Source organism: Azolla caroliniana, unplaced genomic scaffold (assembly GCF_043228905.1).
Source record: "Azolla caroliniana isolate FFs.n. ecotype wild unplaced genomic scaffold, voAzoCaro1.0.p SCAF_9, whole genome shotgun sequence".
NCBI lineage: Eukaryota > Viridiplantae > Streptophyta > Polypodiopsida > Salviniales > Salviniaceae > Azolla > Azolla caroliniana.
The window spans coordinates 20738349-20764170 of NW_028230444.1; the positions used below are offsets into that span (position 1 = coordinate 20738349).

The 25822-nt window shown below is 36.5% G+C and overlaps 4 protein-coding genes across 7 annotated transcripts; 2 read left to right on the forward strand and 2 right to left on the reverse strand.

Annotated features, from left to right (window-relative positions):
- Window positions 1–3381: 3381 nt before the first annotated feature.
- LOC147860556 (ribosomal protein L30 family protein) lies at window positions 3382–4613 on the forward strand. The gene is made up of 2 exons (XM_087324194.1): window positions 3382–3612; window positions 4276–4613. The coding sequence occupies exons 1-2, from the start codon at window positions 3436–3438 to the stop codon at window positions 4411–4413; spliced, it is 315 nt and encodes a 104-aa protein (XP_087180320.1). The 5' UTR covers window positions 3382–3435; the 3' UTR covers window positions 4414–4613.
- A 353-nt stretch (window positions 4614–4966) lies between these two features.
- On the reverse strand, window positions 4967–12827 carry LOC147860557 (uncharacterized). Of its 2 annotated transcripts, XM_087324736.1 has the most exons (17): window positions 12559–12827; window positions 12243–12265; window positions 11894–12084; window positions 11390–11452; window positions 11225–11279; window positions 10780–11039; window positions 10601–10696; window positions 10249–10345; window positions 9802–10129; window positions 9670–9708; window positions 8216–8440; window positions 8093–8129; window positions 7879–8017; window positions 7723–7766; window positions 6751–7006; window positions 6613–6656; window positions 4967–5435 (listed from the first exon to the last, which is right to left on the reverse strand). In XM_087324736.1, exons 1-17 carry the CDS (start codon window positions 12598–12600, stop codon window positions 5041–5043), a joined length of 2334 nt encoding a protein of 777 aa, XP_087180862.1. In that variant the 5' UTR covers window positions 12601–12827; the 3' UTR covers window positions 4967–5040. The 2 variants fall into 2 exon arrangements, with proteins under 2 accessions (XP_087180862.1, XP_087180863.1); XM_087324737.1 differs by lacking the exon at window positions 12243–12265.
- Window positions 12828–17692: 4865 nt separating this feature from the next.
- Window positions 17693–19817, forward strand: LOC147860558 (cytochrome b5-like). Of its 2 annotated transcripts, none has more exons than XM_087324186.1 (3): window positions 17693–18215; window positions 19282–19342; window positions 19423–19817. In XM_087324186.1, exons 1-3 carry the CDS (start codon window positions 18126–18128, stop codon window positions 19671–19673), a joined length of 402 nt encoding a protein of 133 aa, XP_087180312.1. In that variant the 5' UTR covers window positions 17693–18125; the 3' UTR covers window positions 19674–19817. The 2 variants fall into 2 exon arrangements, with proteins under 2 accessions (XP_087180312.1, XP_087180311.1); XM_087324185.1 differs by having other exon boundaries at window positions 17701–18209; window positions 19276–19342.
- A 460-nt stretch (window positions 19818–20277) lies between these two features.
- On the reverse strand, window positions 20278–24936 carry LOC147860559 (uncharacterized). 2 transcript variants are annotated; one of them, XM_087324566.1, is made up of 8 exons: window positions 24142–24936; window positions 23897–24025; window positions 22696–22768; window positions 21944–22605; window positions 21583–21717; window positions 21150–21194; window positions 20716–21073; window positions 20278–20637 (listed from the first exon to the last, which is right to left on the reverse strand). In XM_087324566.1, the coding sequence occupies exons 1-7, from the start codon at window positions 24526–24528 to the stop codon at window positions 20948–20950; spliced, it is 1557 nt and encodes a 518-aa protein (XP_087180692.1). In that variant the 5' UTR covers window positions 24529–24936; the 3' UTR covers window positions 20278–20637; window positions 20716–20947. The 2 variants fall into 2 exon arrangements, with proteins under 2 accessions (XP_087180692.1, XP_087180693.1); XM_087324567.1 differs by lacking the exons at window positions 20278–20637; window positions 20716–21073 and having other exon boundaries at window positions 21186–21310.
- Between the last annotated feature and the right edge of the window lie 886 nt (window positions 24937–25822).

Sequence of the window (25822 nt, forward strand, 5' to 3'; positions counted from 1 at the left end):
GGTTGAGGTTGTCCCATGATGCCTTTGGGGATGTTGTGCTTTGAATGTGTCCTGACCATGGCATCTAATATGTTCATCAATAGCCACGAGAGGACCTTCCTTGAAACCTCCTTGATGCATCAATTTATCAATTCTTCTTCCAAGATCTTTGAATCATAGACACCCTCGTTCATGCATGATTCAATTTATCAATTCTTTTTCCATGTCTTGGACAATAAAACCAGTCACTTACTCCACTTGGGGCTATGTCTCAAATCATGCCACGTTCGTAAACTCAACTTGAATCCCATGTGCACTTTTAGAGTAGCTCGTGATGTGATTCTCACGAATATTATCAACACGAGAAGAGGGAGGAAGAAAAAGATCAAACTATCATGAGACAAGATATGGGGACAAAACAAGAAGTTTTGATCTTGAATGACCTATGTCAACTACAACGAAGACCCCCAATATATAATGAATAGGTCATGCTTGAATTAATTGACATGCAATCGTAGAGCCTCCCATCTGGCAACCCACAAATACATCCTCTCTCAACCTTACAAACACATGCTCTGATTCCTTGCATTAGTTAGATATCAAGTTCAATGGTCTTGATCATGAGCTCACCTCGAAACAACCAACAAAGACATACTCTCATGTATGCCAAGTAGGCCACTCATTGGTTCAACACACAAGATGTGTTCGGAGGGGGTTTCCACAACAAAACATATTTGTGTCTTCGTTAAACCAATAGAGATCTTCTTTCCATGCGAACCCAATTTCCATTTGTTATTACTTGGGCCAATTTGCATTGATTTAAATTTTCGTTTTCCACACAAGTGTATTTGATTCTGGTTCAAGATCAAAAGAAAGGATTTGATGAATAGGTGAAAAATAAGAAAAAAAGAAAACTATTCTAATTTTTCATGACCAACGTGATTTGAACATGCATCTCCAAATTCCACTTGGAGCAAGTCAAAAGAATGAAATGGAATTTACTTATCATCATCTTGTTGCACCCAATTGGCAATTTTCTTTCAGATTCTAGTGATTTTCCTTCGTCAAAATTCATTGCTACATATTTGTTTGGTCACTTCACTTTGGTATGCACACAAGTCTCTGAAGTTCTTCACATGGAATGGTATGATGTGTGTACCATTCTAAAAACCAAATAAACCCTAATAGTGATAGGTCGCTACTTTCTATTTAGGGTAGCTCGAAAACGAATTATGTGGCAATTTGATGTAAAGCTCATATGACCTACTAACTTTCTTAATTTTAAAATGGTTGTGGTTACTGATACAACTATTTCTATCATACAAATGAATTATTGTAGATAGTTGTTGTCAAGATGAGGGACAATAGTCAAATGCCACATTACGATACCTTGAAGGAACAAGAAAGGAAGAAGTTTTTGATACAAGTCATTGGTTTCTGAGAGAGCTTCTTTGATCTAGCACAAAAACAATCAATTGGGAAGAAATTTTTGATACGAGTCATTGGTTTCTGAGAGAGCTTCTTTGATGTAGCACAAAAACAATCAATTGAGGATTTGTTTCAAGTTTAGCACACATAAAACTAACTGTATTGTCTTGCTTGACCAAGGATGACTCTTGGTGTGCTTCGTGCAACAAAGAGGAGGATGACCATTGATGTTGATGTTGTATGTGTGGAACATGGTGGCCTTGTCTCTTTGAGTTTCTTCTTGCCTTCCCTCTTAGCTCATGTTTTTCATGGTTATCCAAGCTTTTGTTTGTTGAGAGACCTCTTATTCATCAACTATCATATCAATTATATCTTCCAAAACTCTCATATTCTTTGTTGACGCGATGAGGCAAGGTAAATTTGGGCATGTGCACTTTCAGTTGCAATTCTTTCTATAATTGTTTAGGGATAATTAAAGTTGTGGAAAGATGTAAATTCCTTGGGTTGGAAATTCTGTTAAATCATAAATGGAATGAATGTGCTACCCACGCTTAAAGGCAGGAAAGAGAGCATATATTACATTTGAGTGTTGTGCCTTCAAGAAATTAAGTGTTGTGCCTTCAAGAAATACCTTCTTGATAATTTGGTGAGATCGATGCTTCTCTATGGAGTCGAAGTACAGAGCAATATTATCTCTAATTCCATTCGGAAATCGTTCGAAAATGTACAAAAGCATTTTTTGACAAAGTTTCTCCAATGCAACTTTGGTGAGACAATGCTTCTCTATGGGGTGGAAGTACATAGCAATATTATCCCTAAGTCCATTCAGAAATCGTTCGAAAATGTCCAAAAACATTTTTTGACATAGTTTCTCCAAGTCAAGAAACAAACACCATGCACCTTCATACTTCAATACATGTTAGAGCCCCTCCCATTTTCTTCCATCTGAATCATTACTTTCATGTGACTTAGCTCACAGTCACAACTATATGAGACAAGGCATTGGGCCACAAGGGATAAGAGTAGTAGTGGACTATTGCACACTTTGCTTGAAACAAGATCGAGAGTCTAACTAAGTGTCACACTTTGATAGATTGCTTTGCCTTTTATCACATTAGACTCTGCATTCTACACATCTTCGACCAAACCCAATCCTTGCACGAATTTATGTCACAATCATCGCAATGTGCACTCTCAATCGCAACATTCATTAGTACAGTTCCTAAGCATCGAGAGCCGCTACTCGTTTTTCACATGTAGTACATGAAAATGTAAAATATGTTTGGTCTCGTAGGTCATATTTGATCTCCAAAGAAGGATAATAAAATGTATCTATCTATCTATCTCTTGAAAATATTCCCCAAATATCCTCCTTCGTGTATCTCACAGAGTTTTATAGAATCTCCAAATTTACCCTCCAATTTTCCGGAAATATCCTCCTTCCTCTATCTCACAGAGTTTTATAAAATCTCCAAACCTACCCTCCAATTTTCCGAAAATACCCTCCTTCCTCTATCTCACGGAGTTTTATAAAATCTCCAAACCTACCCTCCAATTTTCCAAAAATACCCTCCTTCCTCTATCTCATAGAGTTTTATAGAATCTCCAAACCTACCCTCCAATTTTCCGGAAATACTCTCCTTCCTCTATCTCACAGACTTTTATAAAATCTCCAAACTTACCCTCCAATTTTCCGGAAATACCCTCCCTCCTCTATCTCACAGAGTTTTATAAAATCTCCAAACCTATACCCTCCAATTTTCCGGAAATACCCTCCTTCCTCTATCTCACAGAGTTTTATAAAATCTCCAAACCTATACCCTCCAATTTTCCGGAAATACCCTCCTTCCTCTATCCCACAGGGTTTTATAAAATCCCTAAATTACCCTCCTCTCTCGCTTTCTTTGCAACCCCCCCCCCCCCCAAAGCCCTTACTGCATTTGAAGGGAGGAAGAGGAGGGTATATGCAGAAGCAGAGAGACAGAGACAGAGACAGAGACAGAGACAGAGACAGAGATAGAGATAGAGATGGGGAAGGAGAGTGCACCCATTGCGTGGAGCGCTCGGCTGGCCATCACCCTGGTGAGGGGGATTCCGGGGACCCTCGCCCTCCACAGAAGGACCTTGGAGGCCCTCGGCCTCCGCAAGTGCTATCGCACCGTCATCCGCCCCAACACCCCCACCATCCGAGGACAGGTCCAACAGGTAATTGCAGAGTCTTCGTGTGTAGCGTTTTTTTTTTTGGTTTTCTATCCAATTGCAGCGTTTTTGGTTTGTGCATTTTGTTTGTTGATTCTCTGATTTAATCACGACGTAATTCCTTATTTGGTTGTTGTGTCTTGTTGTCATTCACCAAAAAGATCAGCTTCTGTCCGTTTCTTTTAGGGTTTTACTCCATATTTTGATGTCTTCAGAAAAAAGGAAGATTCTAAACTACTTATGTATCTCTTTAGGATCATTGTAATGCTTTCAGATATAACAGTAGAACTCCTGCATTGACATAACAATTGCTCGTATTTTAAATGAAGATCATAATAGGGATTTTACATGGATCCAACCTTCAAATTGTTCTTTTGAAGATCACTTGGAATTCAGCCCATTTTAATAGACCAAAATGAAGAGTGTAGGGTTTAGGGTTGATTTATTACATCTAAATCATTGGTTGAAGGCATAACTCAATATGCTTTCAAACAGGGCTCCATAATTGACATGAGATAGTATGAACAAATATGAACTATTTTCTGGGAACTTTTTTGTGTTATCTCTTTGTTATTTCTGGGTGGCTTTCCTTATGTGTGTTGGGTTGAGTCTCCCCTTTCAATCAATATGCTCTTCGCGTCATGCATATATTTTTGTCTATGTATGTAGGTGAAAAGACATTTGCGAGTTGAAACTGAAGAAATGTATCTAGACCGACTCAAGAAGGAAGCTGAGCATAAGGAGCTTCGCCCACCAATTGTAGTTAGGCATACAATACCAAATGGCAAGAAGAAACAGCCAGAGTAATATGATGGTTTAATAATTGTCTCACAGTTTAAATTACTGCTAACACAACAATCTTGGGATAGTTGCCTTTTCAGGCTTGGGTTGAGATGTTTTCCGTCCAGGTGTTGTAGCTCATTACAAGTGCCAGGATCATACATATGCAGAATTTAAATTCTATATTTTTGTATCTTTCGTACGTGAGTGTGATTGGATTTTTGCCCGCCATGACCCATTGATGCATGATGCTATAGTTTGTTACTGCATGTTCTTGATAAAGCATTAAATGAGCAAGCTTTTCCAAATATTTCTATTGCATATATGCCGGTTGCATTCTTGATATTTTGGCGACAAAAAAAGATAATGTAATGCATCAATTTTAAGTCGTTTGGCAGAGACAGCATGTGAGCTAAGAGATGGATGGATTCTATAACACAGATGGAGACAGATGGATTCTATAAATAAAAATTTACTTAAACCTAGATAGTATCATCTGTCATATCGGCCATGTCCATAAAGCCTGGATCTGTATTACCAGAACATGTCTTTCAAACCACCAAAATAGGAAATAAGCATATAGAAACAGTGTCAATTGAACTCTTCAATTAAATGATGGCAAAGATAGAACTTATCTTTAAGTTGACATCTTCATTAATATGATACATCTTCTTGAGAAGGTTTCTTCAGTCTCGAGAGTATATCAAAAACCATGTTGCCTATTTCCTTGCTTTCATTACATGGCATTGAGACCTTAGCTGGTTTTTTGCTTGTATAGGAAATTACTTCTTCTTGAAGGGTTGAAGGCCCATTCATGTTTGTTGGATTTTTGCTTGTATAGGAAATTGCTTCTTTGTGAAGGGTCAAAGCTCCATTCATATTTGTTGGATTTTTGCTTGAATAGGAAATTGCTTCTTCATGAACGGTCAAAGGTCCATTCATAATATCTTCATCCATTACGTGCTTCGACGTCTCTAAATGGTTCAAGCATCCTTGAGAACGTTTTGTGGAAGAATTCACAGAGTACACCTTTTCTCCCTGTTGGGTATCTACCATGTCCAAAAAAACAAATGGAGTAACAAGCTTTTAAATAACTGAAATAAATGACTCATAAATTAAAAGAATCACATGCATGTTTTGAAGAAATCAAACAGTGGAATAAAGCATCTCTTTTCATGCTTCCATCAATGTTAACTATGAAAAAAGGATGTTATGGTCACAAAAATTTAGAAATTTGTTCATAGAATCATCCATCTTCATGAGATTGGACCCTTTAATAAGGATCCCATCATGAATCACACTATGCTATGACCTCAGGCCACATTTGCGATCCCCTCATGAATCACACTTTGCTATGACCTCAGGCCACATTTGCTGCATACATACGATAAAATATGGAACAAGCTACTCTAGCATCAGCTAACTGTTTCCAATGGCACATATTAATGAAATCTTATTAACACATAGGTATACAGTTGCAGTATATTAGAGTGACAAAAGTGATAAATTAACTTGCCTGTATCCGGGAATAGTAAGAACATATGCAGAAGAAGAAATAGCTTCTCAAGTTTCATGCACATCTTGTCATGCTACCTCATTCTTAAAATTGTAATAAGAATTCCCACCCTCAAGAGGCAATTTCTGGTCATGACATACGTGGGCCTCAAATCTCATTTTTAAATTCTGTACAACTAGTCTGAACTACCCTAATATTTGAGCATCTCAGCATTTCTCAATTTGATAAGCATAGATGCCATAAGTTTCCTTCATATCTTCTAATATGGTCATCTCTCTTTTTATTACTGCAAGTTGACTTAGTATATTGGTTTTCTGTATACATGTATATCAATGGTTGCTTGTTCTTCATTGTGTGCTTATTCATTCAAACGCCCCAGCACACCACATCCACTCACTGAAATTTTTTGTATGTTCATTACACCCACATTATTATTATGATTTGTCCACAAGAGAAAATTGATGAAGGCATGATCAAACAAGACAATACACCTATTTGGCATGCAATATTTATTGTATCAAAATAGATGGCCATTATTTTTTAAATCAAAATTCAGACAACCTGTAAGATTTCAACGTCATTGGAGTGGTACAATCAGCTGAAATTTAGATAATTGTAGTATGAACACAAACAACTTCCAACAAAATTAAGCAGAAATAAGTTTTATGATTAGTACAAAAAGAGTGATGCTAATAAACAATGTTGTTTACCAGTATTTTGATGCTCTTGATGATAATGTGCTTTAGTTTTAGTCCTGCACCAAATATGACTTCAATTAATTGGCATTTATGCTATTTTGCTTGCTACCGATCTTCTGAATAGCTCCAAAAACATCAAAACTAGTTCACCTTTCTTCAGACATAGAAACTGTTGATCCACCAATAGCTGCTTTTTCCATACTTCTCATTTCTTCCAATGACTCACTTACAGAGGACATACAGATTTTGGACTCATACTCATGCTCGTCCTCTATTTGTTTGAAGAAGTTTGAGAGCATTCTTCTGCATATTCTCTTAGGCGATCTGCACTGCGATGGCTTTTTTGTCACAATCCAAGTTGTTAAGTGATCAATTACAGCTACGGCAGAGCTTTCATCATCAGATCCTGCAAAGTAGATAAATACTTCGGCAGGTTGCATTTTTCTAATGTACCGCTCCAATAGAAAAGAATATGTGCAATGCAGCTATTTAATTATCTGGGGTGTACTTCAGTCTAGAGATAAAGTCTAAAACACCTTCAATGTTGTGTGTGAGGTTCCTCACTGCTGTGTCTAAATCATAGTTCAAATACTGATATATTAGCTGCAAGCGAAAAAAAATTAATATCTCAATTTTAATTTAGAACTTCCTTCTAACACATTTAAAAATGTGTCCAGATATTGAGCAACTGTTTGTATATCAGAGCAGCTTCCTATGTCGTTGCCTCTATCCCTCTCTCTTATTACCTTTGTAATGTTTAAAAATAATATATAATATGAATTGCTATTTCTAATTTGGGTAAAATGATGTTTAGGCGATTTGGAAAAGGATTTAGATTTATTGTTGAGCTAAGCTACTAAAAGGGGAAAGTACTACCATGAACCGATAACACTACTCAATCCATTTAAAATATAACATTAAAAAGCGAAAATACTCTGAAATGTTCCAGATTATCTGCATTGAGAGGACGCATTACTGGTTACATTGTGGACTCCTTACATATAATCCACATAAGAAAGAGGTCATTGTAAGACCAAGTCAAGAGTAAATCCCCCTCGTGTGCTTGATACTATAGAGTTCTCTGTGCAAAAAATGCATGACAATGTAGACATACTTGCATACCTCCAAATTTTTCGAAAGACAAATCTCTAAGATGATTACGCGATCTGCCCGATAGAAATGAAGAAAACAGTACTTGGTCATTCCTTGAGACAAAAACATGGATTCACTTTTAACAGTTATCAATTAGACACAAGAATCTGAATCTAGCATTCTTACATATCTGCATTACTGTGTTGGCTTACAAAACATGTTTTATTAAATGGTCTGGGAATATCTGAGAAACTACTTTCCAAACATGTTTCTCCTGAAGATGATACTATTTCACTGCGCCTCTCAGTCATACAATCATCTTTTTCTGCCCAATAATAAGCCCACTAGTAAGTTAGAAGTTGTTATCAGATAACTGTTCATGTGGCATAGAGAAAACCACCTGTCAAATACTCAATTGAATTGAATGCAAGGTGTGACTGTCAACCGCAGGAAAATGAAACAAGTCAGTTTCTTTAACTTCTGAAATATACAAAAAGGATTTAGTGTGCCTATTGGATCTTACACACTGAGAAGCATCCAATGACATGATTTCATCATCGCTGGATGGATACAGTTGAGGTGATTCACCATCAGGGTTTCTTCGCTTATCATGCCCTGCCTCTCTCTCAGACAATAATGGAGATGATAGGGGGTTTCTGATTTCAAAGTCATAAGTTGTTCTGAAGATTTGATCGCATTCACTAAAAATATCTCGTTCAGGTTGTTCAACGGGAGCACCATATTCAGCCTGAATACATTTACAGATTCTGAGAAGTCCAATTCACACCTTTCAGAATGATCAAAAGTCTTCATTAACTTGAAAACATAGTACAGAACAATGTGAGAACCAAAACATCAGGTAAGGTAATGTCAACCTGATGCTCCTATTTATGCAAGACATAAATATAAAGGGCAGGATGACATAAATCTTAGAGCTTCTCTAATCAAGGTGTGAGGCACAAAAAAAGTGCAATTTTCTTACCTACGACAAAATCATGTTACACAACCTCCAGCTCAGCAAAGTAAACCTGTAGCAAACACAATTGAAGATCCAAAATACCAGAAAATTATCCAATGGCGTTTGCCTCACACTCCAATTCTGAATTCCTTCCTATGGGGGATGTGCCAAGTTCTAAAGCTTCATTACTGCTTTCCAGGGTATGATTTTCATGACTAGAGAATCAGAATACTCTTGCAATAGCTTTATACCACCAGGTATCAGACTATTCTTGGTTACAATTTGAGCATAGGGAAGTTGTAAAAAATAAGTAGAGTATAGGATAGCTTGTATCACTCAATTGGATAACGAATTCAATATAGAGGGATAGTGTGGTAAAATAAAAGGAGGCTTAATTGTGATGATTGTACACCAGTATTATACTCAAATACTATACCCATAATTGGGCAGGAAGCTCCTCGAGGGATACCATATTGCTGGGCAATAAATCCTGCATCCAGAGAGCACATGGAGGTCCACTATAAAAAAAAACCAAGGTGGCTCCAGCATCCAACCAGGCCAATCAGTATTCTATGTCATCTCCTAACTGACAGATTCTCAGGGATTTCAAATAAGAGGCTCCCACTCAATCATGTCACAAAGAACAGATATCTGAGCAAAAACCTCTATCACTGTGTACTACATCACACGTTACAGAGCAAATTAATATTCCAAAACATTGCATAAGAGTAATTCTTGAATATCCAAGAGATTTTAGCAAAAAATTATTCAGGAGAGTAGTAAAACTCTATGAGCAAGTATTATTCTACACAGACCGCAAAGTGAATTAAATTTCAATAAGAGTAAATCTTGGATTTCCAACAGATTTAAGGTATTCTATATAACCTCAATAAGCTGTGAAAATCACATCCCATAAGGAAAATTGAAATGTTACAACAAGCATTTGAGCTTCATATTTTTAAAACAAATGGTCATGGTAAAGTAATATAGTAAACCCACTAGAGATAGTATATTTTTACCTGGAAAAAGCTGTGTCCTTGGGATTTATCACATGAGCTCTATTTCATCATAGACACGACTCAGTGAAAATAGCATATAGCAAGAACTATACTAGAAATAGCAAAAACAAAGTGAGGACAACGTGTGAAGACCTCTTCAAATTGTGAAGCTGGACCAACACAATCTACATGATCAAATACTCCATCAGAATTTTCTGGAATTTGATAACTTGTGATTCTGCTGCTTTTCCGAGTAGCACCAACATTTATTCGCATAAAATCACTGTCAATGTTATCAAAGAAGCCACGATCCACACTTGTGGATTCAAAACCAGAGCAATCTGAGAAGGCATTGTTTCCTCCTGAACCAAAGGATTCAAACTGAAGCCATGAGTCTAACGCTTGACTTTTAGAGGCACGTGCAGAAGGGGGTGTCACAAAGTAATCAGGTGCCTCACACAGTCTTCTTGGCGATGACACCCTGCAAAACATTTGTCCAAAAATGCAGTTAGATACATTTTAATCTTGTGAAAAATTACGTAAATATTGAAAAAATGAGGATAATGTTATTGCTGAACCAAGTTTCAAAATCAGGTATACTTTGATTTACAGTTTGAATGGGTCTTGCCATTCTTTTCCTCTCTACAAACAATATAGCTATCATTTTCCAGGATGCATTCAGGATCACTTTCATCACCTGTACACAAAAGCAGTAAGGCAAGTACAGTTGCAAAATTTGGAATGTAGATCAGAGCACCTACAAAAAAGTGAATCTCATACCGTTCAAACCACCCAAAGCATACTCTCCATTCAGGAATGTGTGCCACAGAGAAATTATTTTTATATCACACAATTTTGATATTGCATATTGAACCATTAAACAAGTGATCAATATTGACAAGAATCCTCTTTAAGAAATTTGAATTCAACACTCATAATCTGTGTTACATACCTTCTAGTATTGGGGAAGTAGCATAAAATTCACAGCTTGAGCTCTTCTTTCCTTCTTCCATTTCATGTCCATTGATAATGTCTAATATATCAAATTCTGTGACCAGAAAAACAAAACAATGAGTTTCCTGAAAAGTTTAATACACTCTAAGAATAGAGGATGAGTGAAGCAATTCATACTTGCAAACTCTTTGTGACCTTTCTGATTTCTCTGAATTGGATTCATTTTCTGTTGAAAATTCGTTTTCTTTTTGCCATTTTTAATATTACACTGAAGTTTTTGTGAGTCATTTCCTTCCATGTTAAGAGGATGAATATTTGACAGCGTCTGATTGTTTTGGATATTTTGTGGTATCTTTGCCTCTTGTGAATCTTGTTTTTCAGCAGTAACAGACATTACTCGAAATATTGGCAATGCTTGAGATTGAATTCCTGGCTTGCTAAATAAGTGAAAGTGTTTACTGAATGTCAACACTAAAACCAAATCCTTAAATTCATGATAATGGCCTATGTCCAGCCACAAAATTACCAATATACATATTTAACCCTATGCATAGCCACAAGATTACAGATATAAGTGTTTTACTCCTTTGCTTGCCACAAGATTACAACTGTAAATGCTTACTTCTTTTTAAAAAAGACAGGTGGATCAAAAATAGCCTCCTTTGATGCTCCATTTCCTTGAAATGCACCATTATAACACTATTATACTGCATTTAACATCACTTGGAAATAGTTTATGATGCTTCATACTAGGGTGTAGGTATACTACAAGACCTAGGGGACAAACCTGAGAAATGGTCATAATCTCCATTCACATCATCTTTGAAAACCTCAGTCTTCTTTGGTTTATCTACACAAAAATACCGCGTAATACTCTTGAAGTTTTTTTCTAAGGATCAAGACTAATAGAAGTTACGGTTCTGCTTTTTTTTTACTCTTTTAACTTTTAATATAAATCTGAACTGGCCTTTTCTTAATCTAAGCCTTTGTTCGAAATATGAACTAATGGAGTATCAATTTTGCTTTCTTTCTTATGCTTAAATCTATTAATCAAATTTACTTGAGTGCAATGCTAAATAAATGGAAGATACCAGGATGTTTTGATTGAATTATGATGTAATGGATATTCTTTTGTTTAACACAAAGTTTTTGTTTTATTCTTTTCTCAAAATGTCAAGTTGTACCCAATCTGAACTAAAGGAAGTTCTTCTTCTTCTTCTTTCTTACTGTTAAGCTTTTTCTCAACAATTATTTTAAATGGTTGTTGAAAAGGAAAGAATATATGGCACACCTGAAGCATTAACCTTTCCATTTCCATTATCCCTCTCAGTTCGAGCTAGACGAGAAAGATTCTTTAAACTAGCAATATCAAGAGAGCTAACAGTTTCCTTTTGAGAAGAAGAAGACGTGTCATGAAGTACAGGTATTTCTGATAACTCAGACCTTCTCTGTTGTCTCCGTTGCTCAAAGAAATGGCGCTGCCTAAATATGAATAAATAAACAGAGTTCAATCTGCATCCTATATTATGAACCACTTAGCAAAAAGATCCAGTTGACAGAAGAATTACAAGGAGGAAAACATCAATCTGTTAATGAAGGAAACAGATAAGGTAGTTATATATATAAAGCAGAATGAGTACCTAGCTTCGATGGATTTCCTTGTCTGACATAAGAGACATCAGAAAACATTAGAACGAAGGTGAGGTGAATCGTATTCTCTATATCTATTTATGCGTGTGAAGGATGAAGTATATTGGCAAAATCACCAAGCTTCCATAAGTTTTCTGGTCTTATGCGAATATAAACACATCAGAAAATCTGTCTGTCTATCTCTCGCGCACACATTTTCGTTTTTCTCTCTCTTTCACACTCATATACATGATTTCTTTCTTCCTCGCATCTGACATGTTTTGATCTTCTTCTGCAAGATAAATGGAGATGGATAGAAGTACGTACATTCTTCAGTCTGCGTCGTCCTCCCCCCATCCATTGCAACATCCTTCCAGACCCTTCCTTTTCTGTGATGGGAAGAGAAGAAGAAGATGACGAGGATGTCGAAGACGAAGAAGACGGCGACGATGAGGAAACGCACAAACGCAGATTGACAGACAGAGAGACGCAAGGAACGAAATGAAAAGGACAGAAGCGAATTTTGCACTCAATGACAGAGAAGACGGTGATGGCGCCATGGCCATAGCCATAGCCATGCACCACCACGCCTGTTGCTACTGCCGCTCTCCATTCTCCATTCTCCATTCTCCATTCTCCATTCTCCATTCTCCATTCGTGTTCTTCTTTCTCCCTTTTTTTCTTTCTTTCTTTCTTTTCAAATGTATGTATATACATTGGGAGGGAGGACCCTGGAAAGGATAAAGAGAGAGGGAACGTGTGGACAAAGTTGTGTCCAGTGGACGCCCCGGACACGACATCGTAAACCCGAACCCTCGTCCACCAAGGAAAATCGACGTAAACATTCTTTGTTTGCAAAAAAAATGCTTCTGTGTGTGTGTGTGAGTGTGTGTGTGTGTGTGTGTGGATATATGTATGTATATGTATATATATATGTATGTATGTATGTATGTATATATATGTATGTATGTATGTATGTATATATATGTAAATAGTATGTATTGTATAGTGTATGTGTCCAGTGGACGCCCTAGACATCACAACGTAAACTTGAACCAGCTCCCACTTGAGAAATCTACATAAACGTGATGCGCATATTCTTTGTTTGCCAATTTAGTGTGTGGGTGAGCTTGTTAATGTGTGTGTGGATATATGTCTGTATGTATATGTATATGTATATGTATGTATGTATGTATTGTATTGTATATGTGTGTGTTTGTGTCCAGTGGATGCCCCAAACATCACAACGTAAACCTGAACCCTCTCCCACTTGAGAAATCTACATAAACGTGATGCGTATATTCTTTGTTTGCCAATTCAGTGTGTGGGCGAGCTTGTTAATGTGTGCGTGTGGACATAATATGCCCATTGTGAGCGTAACATTAACATACCACCTCCCGATTCTCCACCATAGTACCTACAACACATGATGAAAGCTCTCTTTCAAGATGTTTTGAAGAAGATTCGACCTAATGGAAGGCACATGAATATACCCCTTTGCTTAAGCTGATGATCAAACTTCCATTCGTTACATTCATAAGCATGCTTTTCCCACCATGAGTGTGTGTGTCACAAAGCATTTTTCATGTTCTTGAAGGCATGAGGGTGATCATAGCAACCTTTCATGTTGCATGTGTGCTCATCGTATCCATTGGAATAGTGCCCTTGTTGAACATCTAGTCATGAATCCTATGTAATTTTTCTGTAAAATATAGGCACGATTACTAATGGGACTACCAATGTTATCACTTTATTCCAAATGGACCATTGACTTGGCCCAAGATGGTAATGGCATATGCCTAAAAATGTATTTCCGATTTATCTTAGCCCCTTCTTTTGCAAGTACTAATACTAAAACTTTTATAGGTTCTTAAGCACAAAATGGAGACATGCTCTTAACCCTTGGTACATAAAGGGTCTCTCATCTTACATATGGAGAGAGAGAGAGAGAGCGTCCCTCTCCCTACATAGGAGAGAGAGAGACTAAGAAGTGTTGTAACTAAGTAGATTTTACATACAATTAATATAATTGTGTGCTTTTACCAGAGAGAGAGAGAGACCCTTAATATCATTGTGTGTTTTCACCAAAAGAGAGGGGGAGAGAGAGAGAGAGAATTTGTAAGGTTGCCCAATGGAGACCAAGTGGTCATGGGTTCAACCCCTACATTCCAGTGGCATTTAGTGAATTAAGAGATATATATGAAGTATATAATAGAGAGAAGTGAGAAAATTGGGTTTCGAACCCACAATGCAATGCTTGTAGTGTTAACAACTTACTGCAAGGGTAAGCTAATTACGATAAAAATAGAGAGAGAGTATCTATATGTGGGGCAAAATAAAAGAGCAAGTGCCTAACAAATTCTCAAGATGAGGGTTAAAATCTGAGCTATAAGCCTATGTACAATTTATACAATCACATTTATTTCCATTTGATTATATTTTATGTGGAATATTGAGTCACAAATCAATGCTTTAATATATGTAAAAACGCAAAGTTTATTATTCAATGGTACATTGTGGTTTATTGGTGGAGTTTACATCAACTATGTTGAAGTTCGTGAGGTTGAGACCTACTGAGACAAAAACAATCTTTATGAAAAATCTTCCCAATCTACCATCACTACTAGTGGATAAGGCTACAAGGGGGTCTGTCCTAATAGTGATGGTGAAGCACATTCACGACATCGCTAGTAGAGAGCTTTGACCGCCACTCGTAGAGATGCCCATTACAAGCCACAACTTAGCACATCTCAACTACAATGTACCACTAATTTTCCGGTTGTCATAACCTAGAAAAACCTAGTAGATATCATTCAACTTTGATGACTCCAATTCAACCACTCGTCGCCACCACCACACACTCTCTAACTCAAATCACACTGCCTATGAAATAAAATGTTAGGTTAGGAGGTACTGCATGCTAGGTAGCATGATATAAAGTTTCTCACCTTCGTGTCATGAGTATCTAGTTTCAATGACTAGCGCATGAAGGGGTATGTGCGTGTTAAGCGAGGCACAAGCTTACCTTGAGAAAACTTTGTGCCGAGGGCATGTTTCTATTCCATGTGGGGGTCTGCCCCTCTACTGAAATCGTTGATTGTGGACTTTGGACTAATGTATACTCTCAGAGTGGCAAACCAGGTGAGAATGATCGTGAATCATCCTTGAGGTACTAGAGTCATTTACCCTAATTTGAAGAACTCTTACTTAACCTCTCGCAAAAACTACATTAATAGGAACTTAACTAAAACTTAATAAAAGCATTAAATTTATTAACTAGATTAAAACCTGTACAAGAATGCACCTAATAACAAATTAAACTACCTCAACCATTAATCATCACCTAGCACATACAATAGGGAGAGTGGTTAACACTTGACATGGGAGTTCTTTCGTTAAATGCTAGTTAAGATGGCAGGGAGTAAGAGAGTTAGGAGAAAGCTTTAGCTCAAGTTACATAAGGGAGCTTCAAATTACACATATGATGTGACATTATTAACTATATATTAACATATGGTGGCTTCAAATTTCTCTCTTCTTAAGGTTGGACTTAGGCACAACCACTATAAAAAGAAATTTGGTTTGTCTTAATTGAGAAAAAAGGTATCAAGCATAGAAAGACAAAGATTACAACCTCTTGGTGGCATGTGGTCAGTGGTTAATCGTAGATGGGAGTTCTTAAGAGTGGTAGATACCATTAGAAGGGGAAAACACAAGCTCTTTGTAATTGATGTTGGTATCATCTCGCTTTTTGGGATGGGGGACGACCACGCATTTCAAGGTCACTTTATATGGAAAACTTGGGTTTGGGTGCCATGTCCAGATCATAATGAAGAACAATGACTTTTCAGATAGTTCAAACAAAGTTTGGTATACCTAGATCTAACCAGCTATATGGACACAATTGCAAGAAATGTCAACTTTGCAATACCTAATTCTAGATTTGACTTATGATACATCTCAATTAGATTGAAAATTTGCATGTCATAAAAGCCTCGCCGAAGAAAAAACAAATTAGTACATCATCAACTAAATAGTAATAATGCAAGAATGAAGAATGGATTAGTAAAGTGTGGGGAATGTCGGTGATAGATTGTGGTGCAGTTGAGGTGGTAATCTCACCTTTCTTTCTTAGTTATGATATTTATTTGGAGGGTTATGGTGAGTAGGTTAGCTCTAGATGTTGCTTTGTGTCTACTTAAGTATGCATATATGTGGTGGGCTTCATTAATGAGAGTGTCAAAACCCCCTTTCCAATAGGTATCTCTCAAAAGAATGTAGGAATGCCTTCTTAAAATTTTCAGATTGTATTTGAGATACGCAAGTATTCAGGATTATGGCATATTTGGCCTAGTATAGGGTTCAGAGCTACATTTGCATTTTCCATTCATTGTTATCCCATTCAACGGTCTAGTTCCATTGTAAGATATCCAAACATGGGGATGTAGTTGGGTACCTTATGGGATTTGTGGTGGGTCCACATTATATTTCTATTCATGGTAACTCTATGTTTTGTAATTAGTACATTGTTATTTACGAAAAAAAATATGAAAAGACGAAAGCAATACAAGATGGTTGTTGAGAAAGAAGTACATGTAGATCGTATCATCAATTTGATGTTTTACCACAATAAAAAAGTCACATACCTTTCCATTCAAGATATCTTAGGAACCATAAATTTTCAACATTGCCCACTATGTAGTAGACATGTGCAATATAATGTGTATTAATGATTCTTTTAGAGTTAGTAATGTTTTGGCAGTGCACATTCACTTCTCTTCTCAATGAATGCAATCTCCTTCCGTGCACAAAGTGTTCTAAAAATTGTAATGTTAATTGTCATTGGTCCAAGAGAGAAAATGGTTGGGTGAGAACTTTGAATGGTAGAGCACTTGAATTTCACCTTTCAATCTAAAATTTAGGAACACATTTTGTCATAATTATGCATTAGATGCATAAAGGTATAGCTATTTCCCGAAAATGTCCATTCTAAACTATAAGGTTGTCTATGCGCGTGCGATTAAACACAAATGCATATACAAGTGTGCATTTACATAAGACTATATAGTATAAGTCGTCCTTTAAGTGAATTTATATTGAGGTGAAATCCATCCTTCCTTTGATCGATGATGCAAGAATATGATCTTCATATTGATCAATCTTATACAATCGAGGGCTTGTTAATATTAATCAATATGATTTGTGTTTGGCAATCAAATCAAACCCAATGATATACGATTGACACTACAATGGCATAATGTCAATTCAAGATAGCAAAATAGAATCCACATAAGGAGAAGGATATGTTGGCACTTTCTGTCATGCATTGATTTGCATGTGGGGTCAAAGAAAAATAGAATCTATGGACTAAGATTTGACACGTTGGAAAGAAAACCAAGAAACCTTTCAAAACATAAGGGACCAATGTATTGGTCTACAAATCTACACTAAAGTATGGGTGGAGTTTGTTAAACACTTATATCAAAAGACCTTATTATTTTGTCCATTTTTCGAGCCGAGATCTGATTAGGACGGTTTCGTTCCCTCTACTTGGTGTAGAATTAGGGTTATAACCCGGAATTGGGTGTGGCAACTCTCACACCCGAGAAGCTCTCGGACTAAAAAAGGGAACCACTTACTTGTTCTAGTTATCTAGTGTGTGACGAGCTTGGCACCATATAGTGCCTCTTCTTAAAGCACGTGTTATTGGATTATATACTTAATATAGGCACACTAACTAATACATTTTCTAAGAAGGAAAAAAGAAGAAGAAATCTCCTTCTTTCTTTCTTTAACCATAGCAACAAAAACAAAGGGTGTGTTGCATGCTCTGTTTTACCATTGGCCAGAACAAGAAGAAGAAGAAGAAGGCATATTAAACATCATAAACAACAATGTCCAATGACTCCTTGATCACCTTCTCAGAGGTGTCTCAGCACAACTCTTCTGGAGATTGCTGGATTATTCTCCATAGCAAGGTATATCATCCTATATTAACACTCTTCTGCTCTTTCTTTCTTCTTTCATTATAACTACTTGCTGGGTTTAACTCTAAATCTATCGATACTAGATCTGAAGAGAGCCTTTTGCTCGTTATTGAAAGAGAACCCCAGTAGTATTTAGACATGTTCATCACCCGAATCAAATATCAGTTTGATAGAAGGAATGTTCACAATTTGATAGGCACATTGAGTCATTACCCAAATCAAATCACAATTTGATAGAAATGTTCACCTCTCCCTTTCACAAAAACCATCTAATGCTCATTCGAATGATAGCTTATACTTGCCATACATGCCAATATCTCAACACTTGGAGTCTAGTCGAACTCTGGCGACTTAATATACTAAGGCAGAGTTAGGGAGCACGTTGAATAATTAATTATCCCAAAAAAATCTCGATTTATTAGTAGAAATGATCACAATTTAGCAGGCATATTTGAATATTTGATTACCCAAATCAAATCTCAAGTCAGTAGTAGAAACCGATCACCATTTGGCAGAAATGCTTGAGTAATTGATTAATGGAGAGCTTCTATGGAATAATTTTTCCCTCCATATAAAGCCATTAGTCTCAGGAAAAAACCTTCTAGTGTAAGTGTACATGATCATAGAAAACACCATTGTTTTATATAATGAATCTAACCTTAGACAAAAGAGAAAACGGTTAATATGCTTCATTCACATCAATACATTTTACAATGAAACCATAACATTGGAAAACCAATTTCTTTTTTAGGAGCAAAGTGCTGGTGAACATGTTGATTTGCACAATCTGAAATACTTGTTACCATGCATGATCTCGTATTAGAACACAAGTCCAAGCATTCGGTCCATGACTTTCAAGTTGAACCCACAACCTTAAAATGTCACAAGACATAATCTTCTTCATGACATGTCACATGATCACATTAATTGAGTTGATTTGAAATTATGAATCTTGCTTATTGATGAACGGCTTCAATTTTTCCATCACCTAGTGAAGTTTAAACATTTCCACTAGATAACATGAACTTCACATTAAACAATGTGATTGGATCATCAGGTTTACAATGTGAGTAAATTCTTGAACACGCATCCTGGAGGAGATGATGTGATTTTGACTGCTACAGGTATTATAAATCATATTGCATACACTCCATTGTATTTCAGAATGCGATCTTAAATTCTTGTCCTTCATATGCTTCTGCAGGAAAAGATGCCACAAATGATTTTGAGGATGTCGGCCATTCCAAGGTGGCAAAAGATATGTTGAACGATTTGTACATTGGAGAGATTGATGTTTCTACTATCCCCAAGGATACAGAACATGTAGCTTCCAAGCAGCCAGCATATAATCAAAGCAAGAGTTCCCAATTCTTTTTCAAAATATTACAAGTTCTCATTCCTCTCACAATCTTGGGCCTTGCTCTAACAATGTCGTACTTTGTTAAAACATCATAGTAACACCATTTTTAACCATATTATAGTGCATAAGTGGTGGAGGAATATGACCTCATGTACGGTGGATCTATTTCAATGTTGAGATGAAATTTACATTTGGATCTGGTTCGATACAAATCTGCAAGCAGATGATTTTCAAATTTCCGTTTTTGGTTCTTCAACAAGCAGAAAGGAAGCTTAGCTTAGGATGGAAGTCTTTAATTATTCTCTCTTAATAATCTGTACTGCTTACCAAAGGCCAGACTAATCTTAAAAAACACTTGGTTGACAACATGGTACACTGTTTTAAATATTTTGAGAACTGATAAATAACAAATGCAAGAAAGCTACTCTTAAGCATCTAGTCTATTAAATACAAGCAAGAAGAATGCATTGGAGTATTCTGCACATTGGAGTCTATGCCATCCAAACTCCACAAGAATATATATATTTCATATATAGGTCTGTACTACACCTCATGAAGAATTAGAGTGGTGATTTCATAAACCATGATTTCATAAATGCAATGATTTCAAACTGTGCTTTAGCATGCAATTCCTTGTTTACGGTGATTTCCACAATCTTGGCTTATGGCTTGGCAAACAACTGTCACTCGTACTGCAAGAAAGAAAATAATCTTTAATATAGAAATAAATGAATTGTGATACTAGAGTTGTGGATGTTCATTTGACAACCGTGAAGAAATGAAGTTACTATCTTTTACAAAGCTCGAACAATACTTTCTATGAAGCTCGATGATAGTTAAAAGCATTTGTCATACTCTGCATTAAACCCCATAAAGAAAGCAAGGCTGAGCTTCAAAAAATCACAATCATCAGCAGCCATATTAACGTCCCCTGATTGATTTTGCCTTCAAGCTTTAACTATGGCATTGGCGTAACCAACCCGAATTTCAAGTTATGATCTTACAGTACTTAATTCAAAATGTGTCAGATGTTTTTGAAGACAATTTGACAATAGTTAACTGCACAAGGTATTGTTATAGTTAGAGCACATTTCCACGAAATCATAATTACAAACATACAAAATGACTGAACATTACCTTTGCTTCATTGTTGAAGGGTTGTACCTGCAAATCAACCAATATAAAGTTGAAAAGAAACTTCTCTGTGGATGCTTAACTCGTTTTCCTGATGAAAATAAAGCCTCCACTCCTTCCAGATATTGAAACAGGATTAAAATTCAATGACATTGTATACAGATGCTTGGGCAACGGATTCCACAAGCAAGAAGTTGGCCTCATTTTTCTTCATTATATTAAAAGGTGTATTCTTCTACCACTGCTTTTCCATCGCTGCCTTTCCTTCGAAGTCTTGATAAACCAAATCTGCAGCTGCTCGGGCAGCAGCAGCTGAGCTATATTTCTTCCGAAATGAAGTCAAAAGGGCATTGTGAGATTCCTGTTAAGAAAATAGAGAAAATTCAATAGATGATGCTGAATCCATATGAAAACACTAGTACATAACTTATCAATACCTTCAAGAGTTGTACTTCCTTTGCAAGGGCGGCTGCAGCCTGTTTCTGTTTCAGACAAAAGTTAAGAAGTGTGGCAGAGGGACAAACTCCAGAAGGACCAAGTTTTTTCATGGTTTCCCCAAACGCCCCTAATTTTTTGTTATTTCCCCAAACCCTGAATCCTTCAAAGAGCAATTATATGCACTATTTGAGTAAACACTTATATCATCAAATCATCAAAAGAACCAAGCTTTTCTATATCCCCCCAAATGTCCCTAAATTTTTGTTATTTCTCCAAGCCCCTTGCTCAATCCTCAAACAAGACAAAAGGGGGATGAATTGACCACCTAATTGCTAAAATAGCACATAACTGAGAAAAAGGGGGAGTTTTCCCTATACTAAATATATGAGACTGCAGTAATGAATATAACATATTTCAGTGTGTGAAGAGTACCTGCATTACAATTTTTTCCTCTAGAAGCATGCTTCTCTGTCTTTCCTCAGCTAATGCTACCATTACAGCCTGGCGATGCTGTTCAACAGTTTGTACTGTCTTGTAAAGCTGGCTTATGCGTGCATCCAAGTCGAGCTGTAGCAAAACCAATCAATTAGTAGCAAAAAACTCTGAAATACGCCCCAAGTTTTTCCCCCAAATGCCAGTGCCTTGGTCAATCCCCTGAAGAGCAATTCAATTTTAGATGTGGTATTTGAGCATCGTGAAGTAAAGAAAAGATCTCAGGTTATTTCAAGTTTTTCCCTAATTAATATTATGACAACCATCTGTGGTGTATAAAGAATTACAATGAAAGGTATACCTCATCTTCTTTCCCCCACTTCTGCTGACTAGGTTCCTTATTTACAACCCGCATCTTGAAGGGTTTCACTTCCTTGCTGTCATCTCGCATCTGTGAACTTCCTCTGTTAGAGGCCCCAACAGAAAACGTCCTTGCAGGAAATCCATTTTCTGTTGGTAATGCACCATTGCCACTGTCAGAAGCACCTGCCAATGTGTGCTTTGTGCGTGACATATTTATCTGTGATTTGAATCCTTGGTATTTGTTGACTCTTGATGACCTGCGAGGATGTTCATCAATCCCATACAAAGACTGTCTAATGGGCTTCTGTGGAGTTCTCTGTGACTTTGACAATTCATTATTCATAGCCATATTAATGTACTGAGTGGATCTTTGACTCCTATCAACAAATGGGGATTGTGATTTGTTCTTATCACCATCCAACACAAATCTGCGATGTTCTGGTGAAATAGATATTCTTCTTTCAAAACTGTTTTGCTCCCCTGGCAGAGAACTGAGGTTCCCATACCATTGTGATCTAACTATCCTTCGTCTTACTGAAGGCTTTCGAGATCTTTCTCTGAAAATAATCAGCTGTATAATGGAGAATAAAGCCCCAGAAATCACCATGCTCAGTGCAACCTCCCTTGAATACAAATATCCATTTAACTGAGGTAAGACTTCTACATTGACAGAATTAAATAATTTAGAATGAGTCAAAATACCAAAATAAAGTTACAAGTGAATCTCCAAATAAGTGGCCAAAAACTTACGAGTGAATCTCCAGAATTGTTGTGGTTCTATATTCAAACATTTGCAAGCATTAAAGCTGCTGGAACATTTGACCTTAAAGAGGAAAATCAAGGTAAGTATTTATATATTGCAAAGTGGAGAAGAGGAGAGGGAGGGGGGTTTGGTTGAAAATTAGTAACAAATGATGAAAGAATTCAGTAGAACACAACTTCTGCTTCACTTATAGAACAACAAAAAAACATGTTTATTAACCTTTGGTCTTTTAAACGTGTTTAACAAAACTTTGAACCATTCAACATTCTTTAATGAATAGACTAAAATTTTTATCGTCCATGAGGATGCTAATTTTGACCTATGGAACCAATCAGCATATCATCTTGTATGTGACTCCTTCCTAAGAAGGAGGATTACTGCTCTGCAGTAAAAACTCTCTATGTGAAAATTATGTGTGTGTGTGCGCAACGCACAGAGTGACAGAGAGAGCCAATCAAGCCATGGTTGTGCCAACTGTTTGGAGAGTGTGAATTTGATACATCGTTGTGGCATGTAGTTTACAAAACGTGATTTATGGTGAAACAGAGATGTTTGAAAGTCAGGATTTAAACCCACGACCTTGTGTTGATAACTTGATAGCTTACCACCAGGTTAAGTTGATTACAATACGAGAGATTCATCTAAAGAAATTAAACGCTTGTTTTAAAATGTCTACTTCAAACAACCACAACAACATATCAGAAATTTTCATTCTAAAACTACTCATACAAACTAAAAAAGTATATATTTCAGTATAGAATAATGTTTTTGACACTTATCAAGAAAATCTAATGCATTACAATAATATATTTAATTCAGATTTAGAAAAAAACTGGGGCTTCAAGAATTAGTGTGACTTTTTCAAATACTTGTAGAAACGTATCTATTTCTACATATACCATGCAAAAACTTGCATGTATAGTATCTAAAGTATATACAAAAATGCAAATGTATATACATATGCAAGATACACATTTGAGTACATAGTGTCTAATGTATATACAAAAATACAAATGTATATATATGCCACATACACATTTGGATACATAGTGTCTAATGTAGATACATATACCATATACACATTTGAAGACATATCCATATCCATATCCAAGAACTTCCAGAGGGAAGATAGAACTGAACATAGGATATTAAGAAAATAAAACAAATGCGGCAGCATATTATTATCACCTGTTTTGCCATTTCTTCCTTCAAGGGCACATCTTCTTGTTTTTCTTCAGCTAGTGCTAAAATAGAAGCTCGATCATACTCAGTTGCTTGAATCTTTCGGTCAAGTTTATTTTTGTATTGTTTTAAATGCTATGGGAAACCCATAAGTAATAGATTAGCAACATGATAATGTCAATCTGGATCAAAGAATCTCAATTATTGGCTACATTTTAATATGTCCATGTAACAAAATTCAAATATTATACCTCATTTTTGTCCCTCCATTCACTTGGACTGCCTTCCTTATTATCATGCTCAATTTTCTTACAGTGATATTCCCTAGTATGTGTTCTTATCCCTGAAGAGAAGCTCCTTTCTTTCTCAACTGTGCTATCATTGAAGTCTGAACCCTCAGACAGTTTATGTGCCCTCTCTATATTCTGCTCAGACTCATACAAACTTCTGTTATGTGAAGTTTCAAGTTCCTTCAACTTGTTATGCCTAGATGATCTTACAAAGTGTCCCTTCCTCCAATGCAGATGCTGGTCAATCCCTTTCATTGAAGCTTTGCATGGCACTGATAGCTCAGTATTCACCAATACACCAGAGATTTTGAGATTGGAAGGGAGCACACAACTCATGTCACTGGACATGAATTGCAATATTTCTTCTTGGTCAGAATGGGCTACATTTCAAACTTAAATGTTCTCCCTTGGAAATCCCATCCTGTGCATGGCTGTCAACAAAATTTTCATTGTGAATGGGATTTCAGTTGCATGCCTTTACCTTTAATGTTAGCCTATCAACTAGATTTGGCAAAACAATAACTCTGAACTGACAATGTATCAGCAGGTTAAGAGAGATCCAAATAGTATCCAAAGCTCAGCATCATAACATAAGTACATTAAACAAGACTCAAAAGCATTAGCCACTGATCTTTTGAGAATTCAGTACTTGCAGCAGGATCAATGTAACTACAAAGATCCATAGCTAAACTGTCCTGCTCTGCTAAATTCTGAGTTTCTTCGCATATCAATGGAATAAACAGCGAGCCTCACTCCCTGGAAGCATTGAAAAAACAAGATAATTATAATTTTTCATGGACTATAATTCGTCACTTTTGGAAATATTGGTCATAATTCTTTCAAAGCACATTAACAATATGTCACCATTTGAAAGACATCCACAGTAAGAGATGCTTACTTTCTCCATTTATGACATTATGCCAAACTTCGAAGCACTAACAGCATGTCACAGTTTGAAAAGAATCAGTCAGAAATGCCTATTTTCTTACATTTACAGCGTACAGAAAATTTCATAAAGATTTTAAAAAACATTAACCTGCCGTACCACACATTCCATATCATAGCCTTCCATATCCCTGATGCTTTAACTTTCAAGCAGTATGGCAATAAAAGATGGCAATGAACCTAAGATATTTTAAATTCATTCTTTGACTTTCGATCACACAATCCCTTTGTGGCAGCACTTTAACTAGAATGAGATACTTCAAAGAGGATTTTATTTATCCTTATCTGGAAAACCAACTCCGTATATAGTGTTTTTCCTCAATGAAGCCACTGCTATACCAAAGGAAAAAGGATTAGCAGGTTGTTCATATTCAAGTATGTGATGGGTGCAAGACGATTATGGCAAACTTGGTCAATACGCCTGAGGGAAAAGCTAAAGACTGCAAGTTGTTGACAATTGGCATACATGTTCAGTGAATATAAGAGAGTCCACCATCTATAAGTGATTATCGTATAATCACACATCATATTTTCATGAAAAAAGAGAAGATAAAAGTCTACGTGCAAGTGGCTTTTCAAGCTAATCATTGACTGCCCCTCTTTGTGGTGGTCACATGTTCAACCAATATTGTGGCAGCGATGCTCACAGCATTCTTACCTGTGTTTGCAATGAACAATGATGTTTATCAACTACTGT

Bases quoted from the DNA above. Each gene is read 5' to 3' on its own strand.
- LOC147860556 (XM_087324194.1), top strand. From the start codon at position 3,436: ATGGGGAAGGAGAGTGCACCCATTGCGTGGAGCGCTCGGCTGGCCATC. The intron at 3,613-4,275 runs GTAATTGCAGAG...CTATGTATGTAG, and splicing joins TCCGAGGACAGGTCCAACAG to GTGAAAAGACATTTGCGAGT.
- LOC147860557 (XM_087324736.1), bottom strand. From the start codon at position 12,600: ATGTTGCAATGGATGGGGGGAGGACGACGCAGACTGAAGAAT. The intron at 12,085-12,242 runs GTACTCATTCTG...ATTCATATTTAG, and splicing joins AGGAAATCCATCGAAGCTAG to GCAGCGCCATTTCTTTGAGC. The intron at 8,018-8,092 runs GTGGTTTTCTCT...ATTATTGGGCAG, and splicing joins TTCAATTGAGTATTTGACAG to AAAAAGATGATTGTATGACT.
- LOC147860558 (XM_087324186.1), top strand. From the start codon at position 18,126: ATGTCCAATGACTCCTTGATCACCTTCTCAGAGGTGTCTCAGCACAAC. The intron at 18,216-19,281 runs CATCCTATATTA...CATCAGGTTTAC, and splicing joins TTCTCCATAGCAAGGTATAT to AATGTGAGTAAATTCTTGAA. The intron at 19,343-19,422 runs GTATTATAAATC...ATGCTTCTGCAG, and splicing joins TGTGATTTTGACTGCTACAG to GAAAAGATGCCACAAATGAT.
- LOC147860559 (XM_087324566.1), bottom strand. From the start codon at position 24,528: ATGTCCAGTGACATGAGTTGTGTGCTCCCTTCCAATCTCAAAATCTCT. The intron at 24,026-24,141 runs GTATAATATTTG...GGTTTCCCATAG, and splicing joins AATGGAGGGACAAAAATGAG to CATTTAAAACAATACAAAAA. The intron at 22,769-23,896 runs GTGATAATAATA...TTCCTCTTTAAG, and splicing joins AGGAAGAAATGGCAAAACAG to GTCAAATGTTCCAGCAGCTT.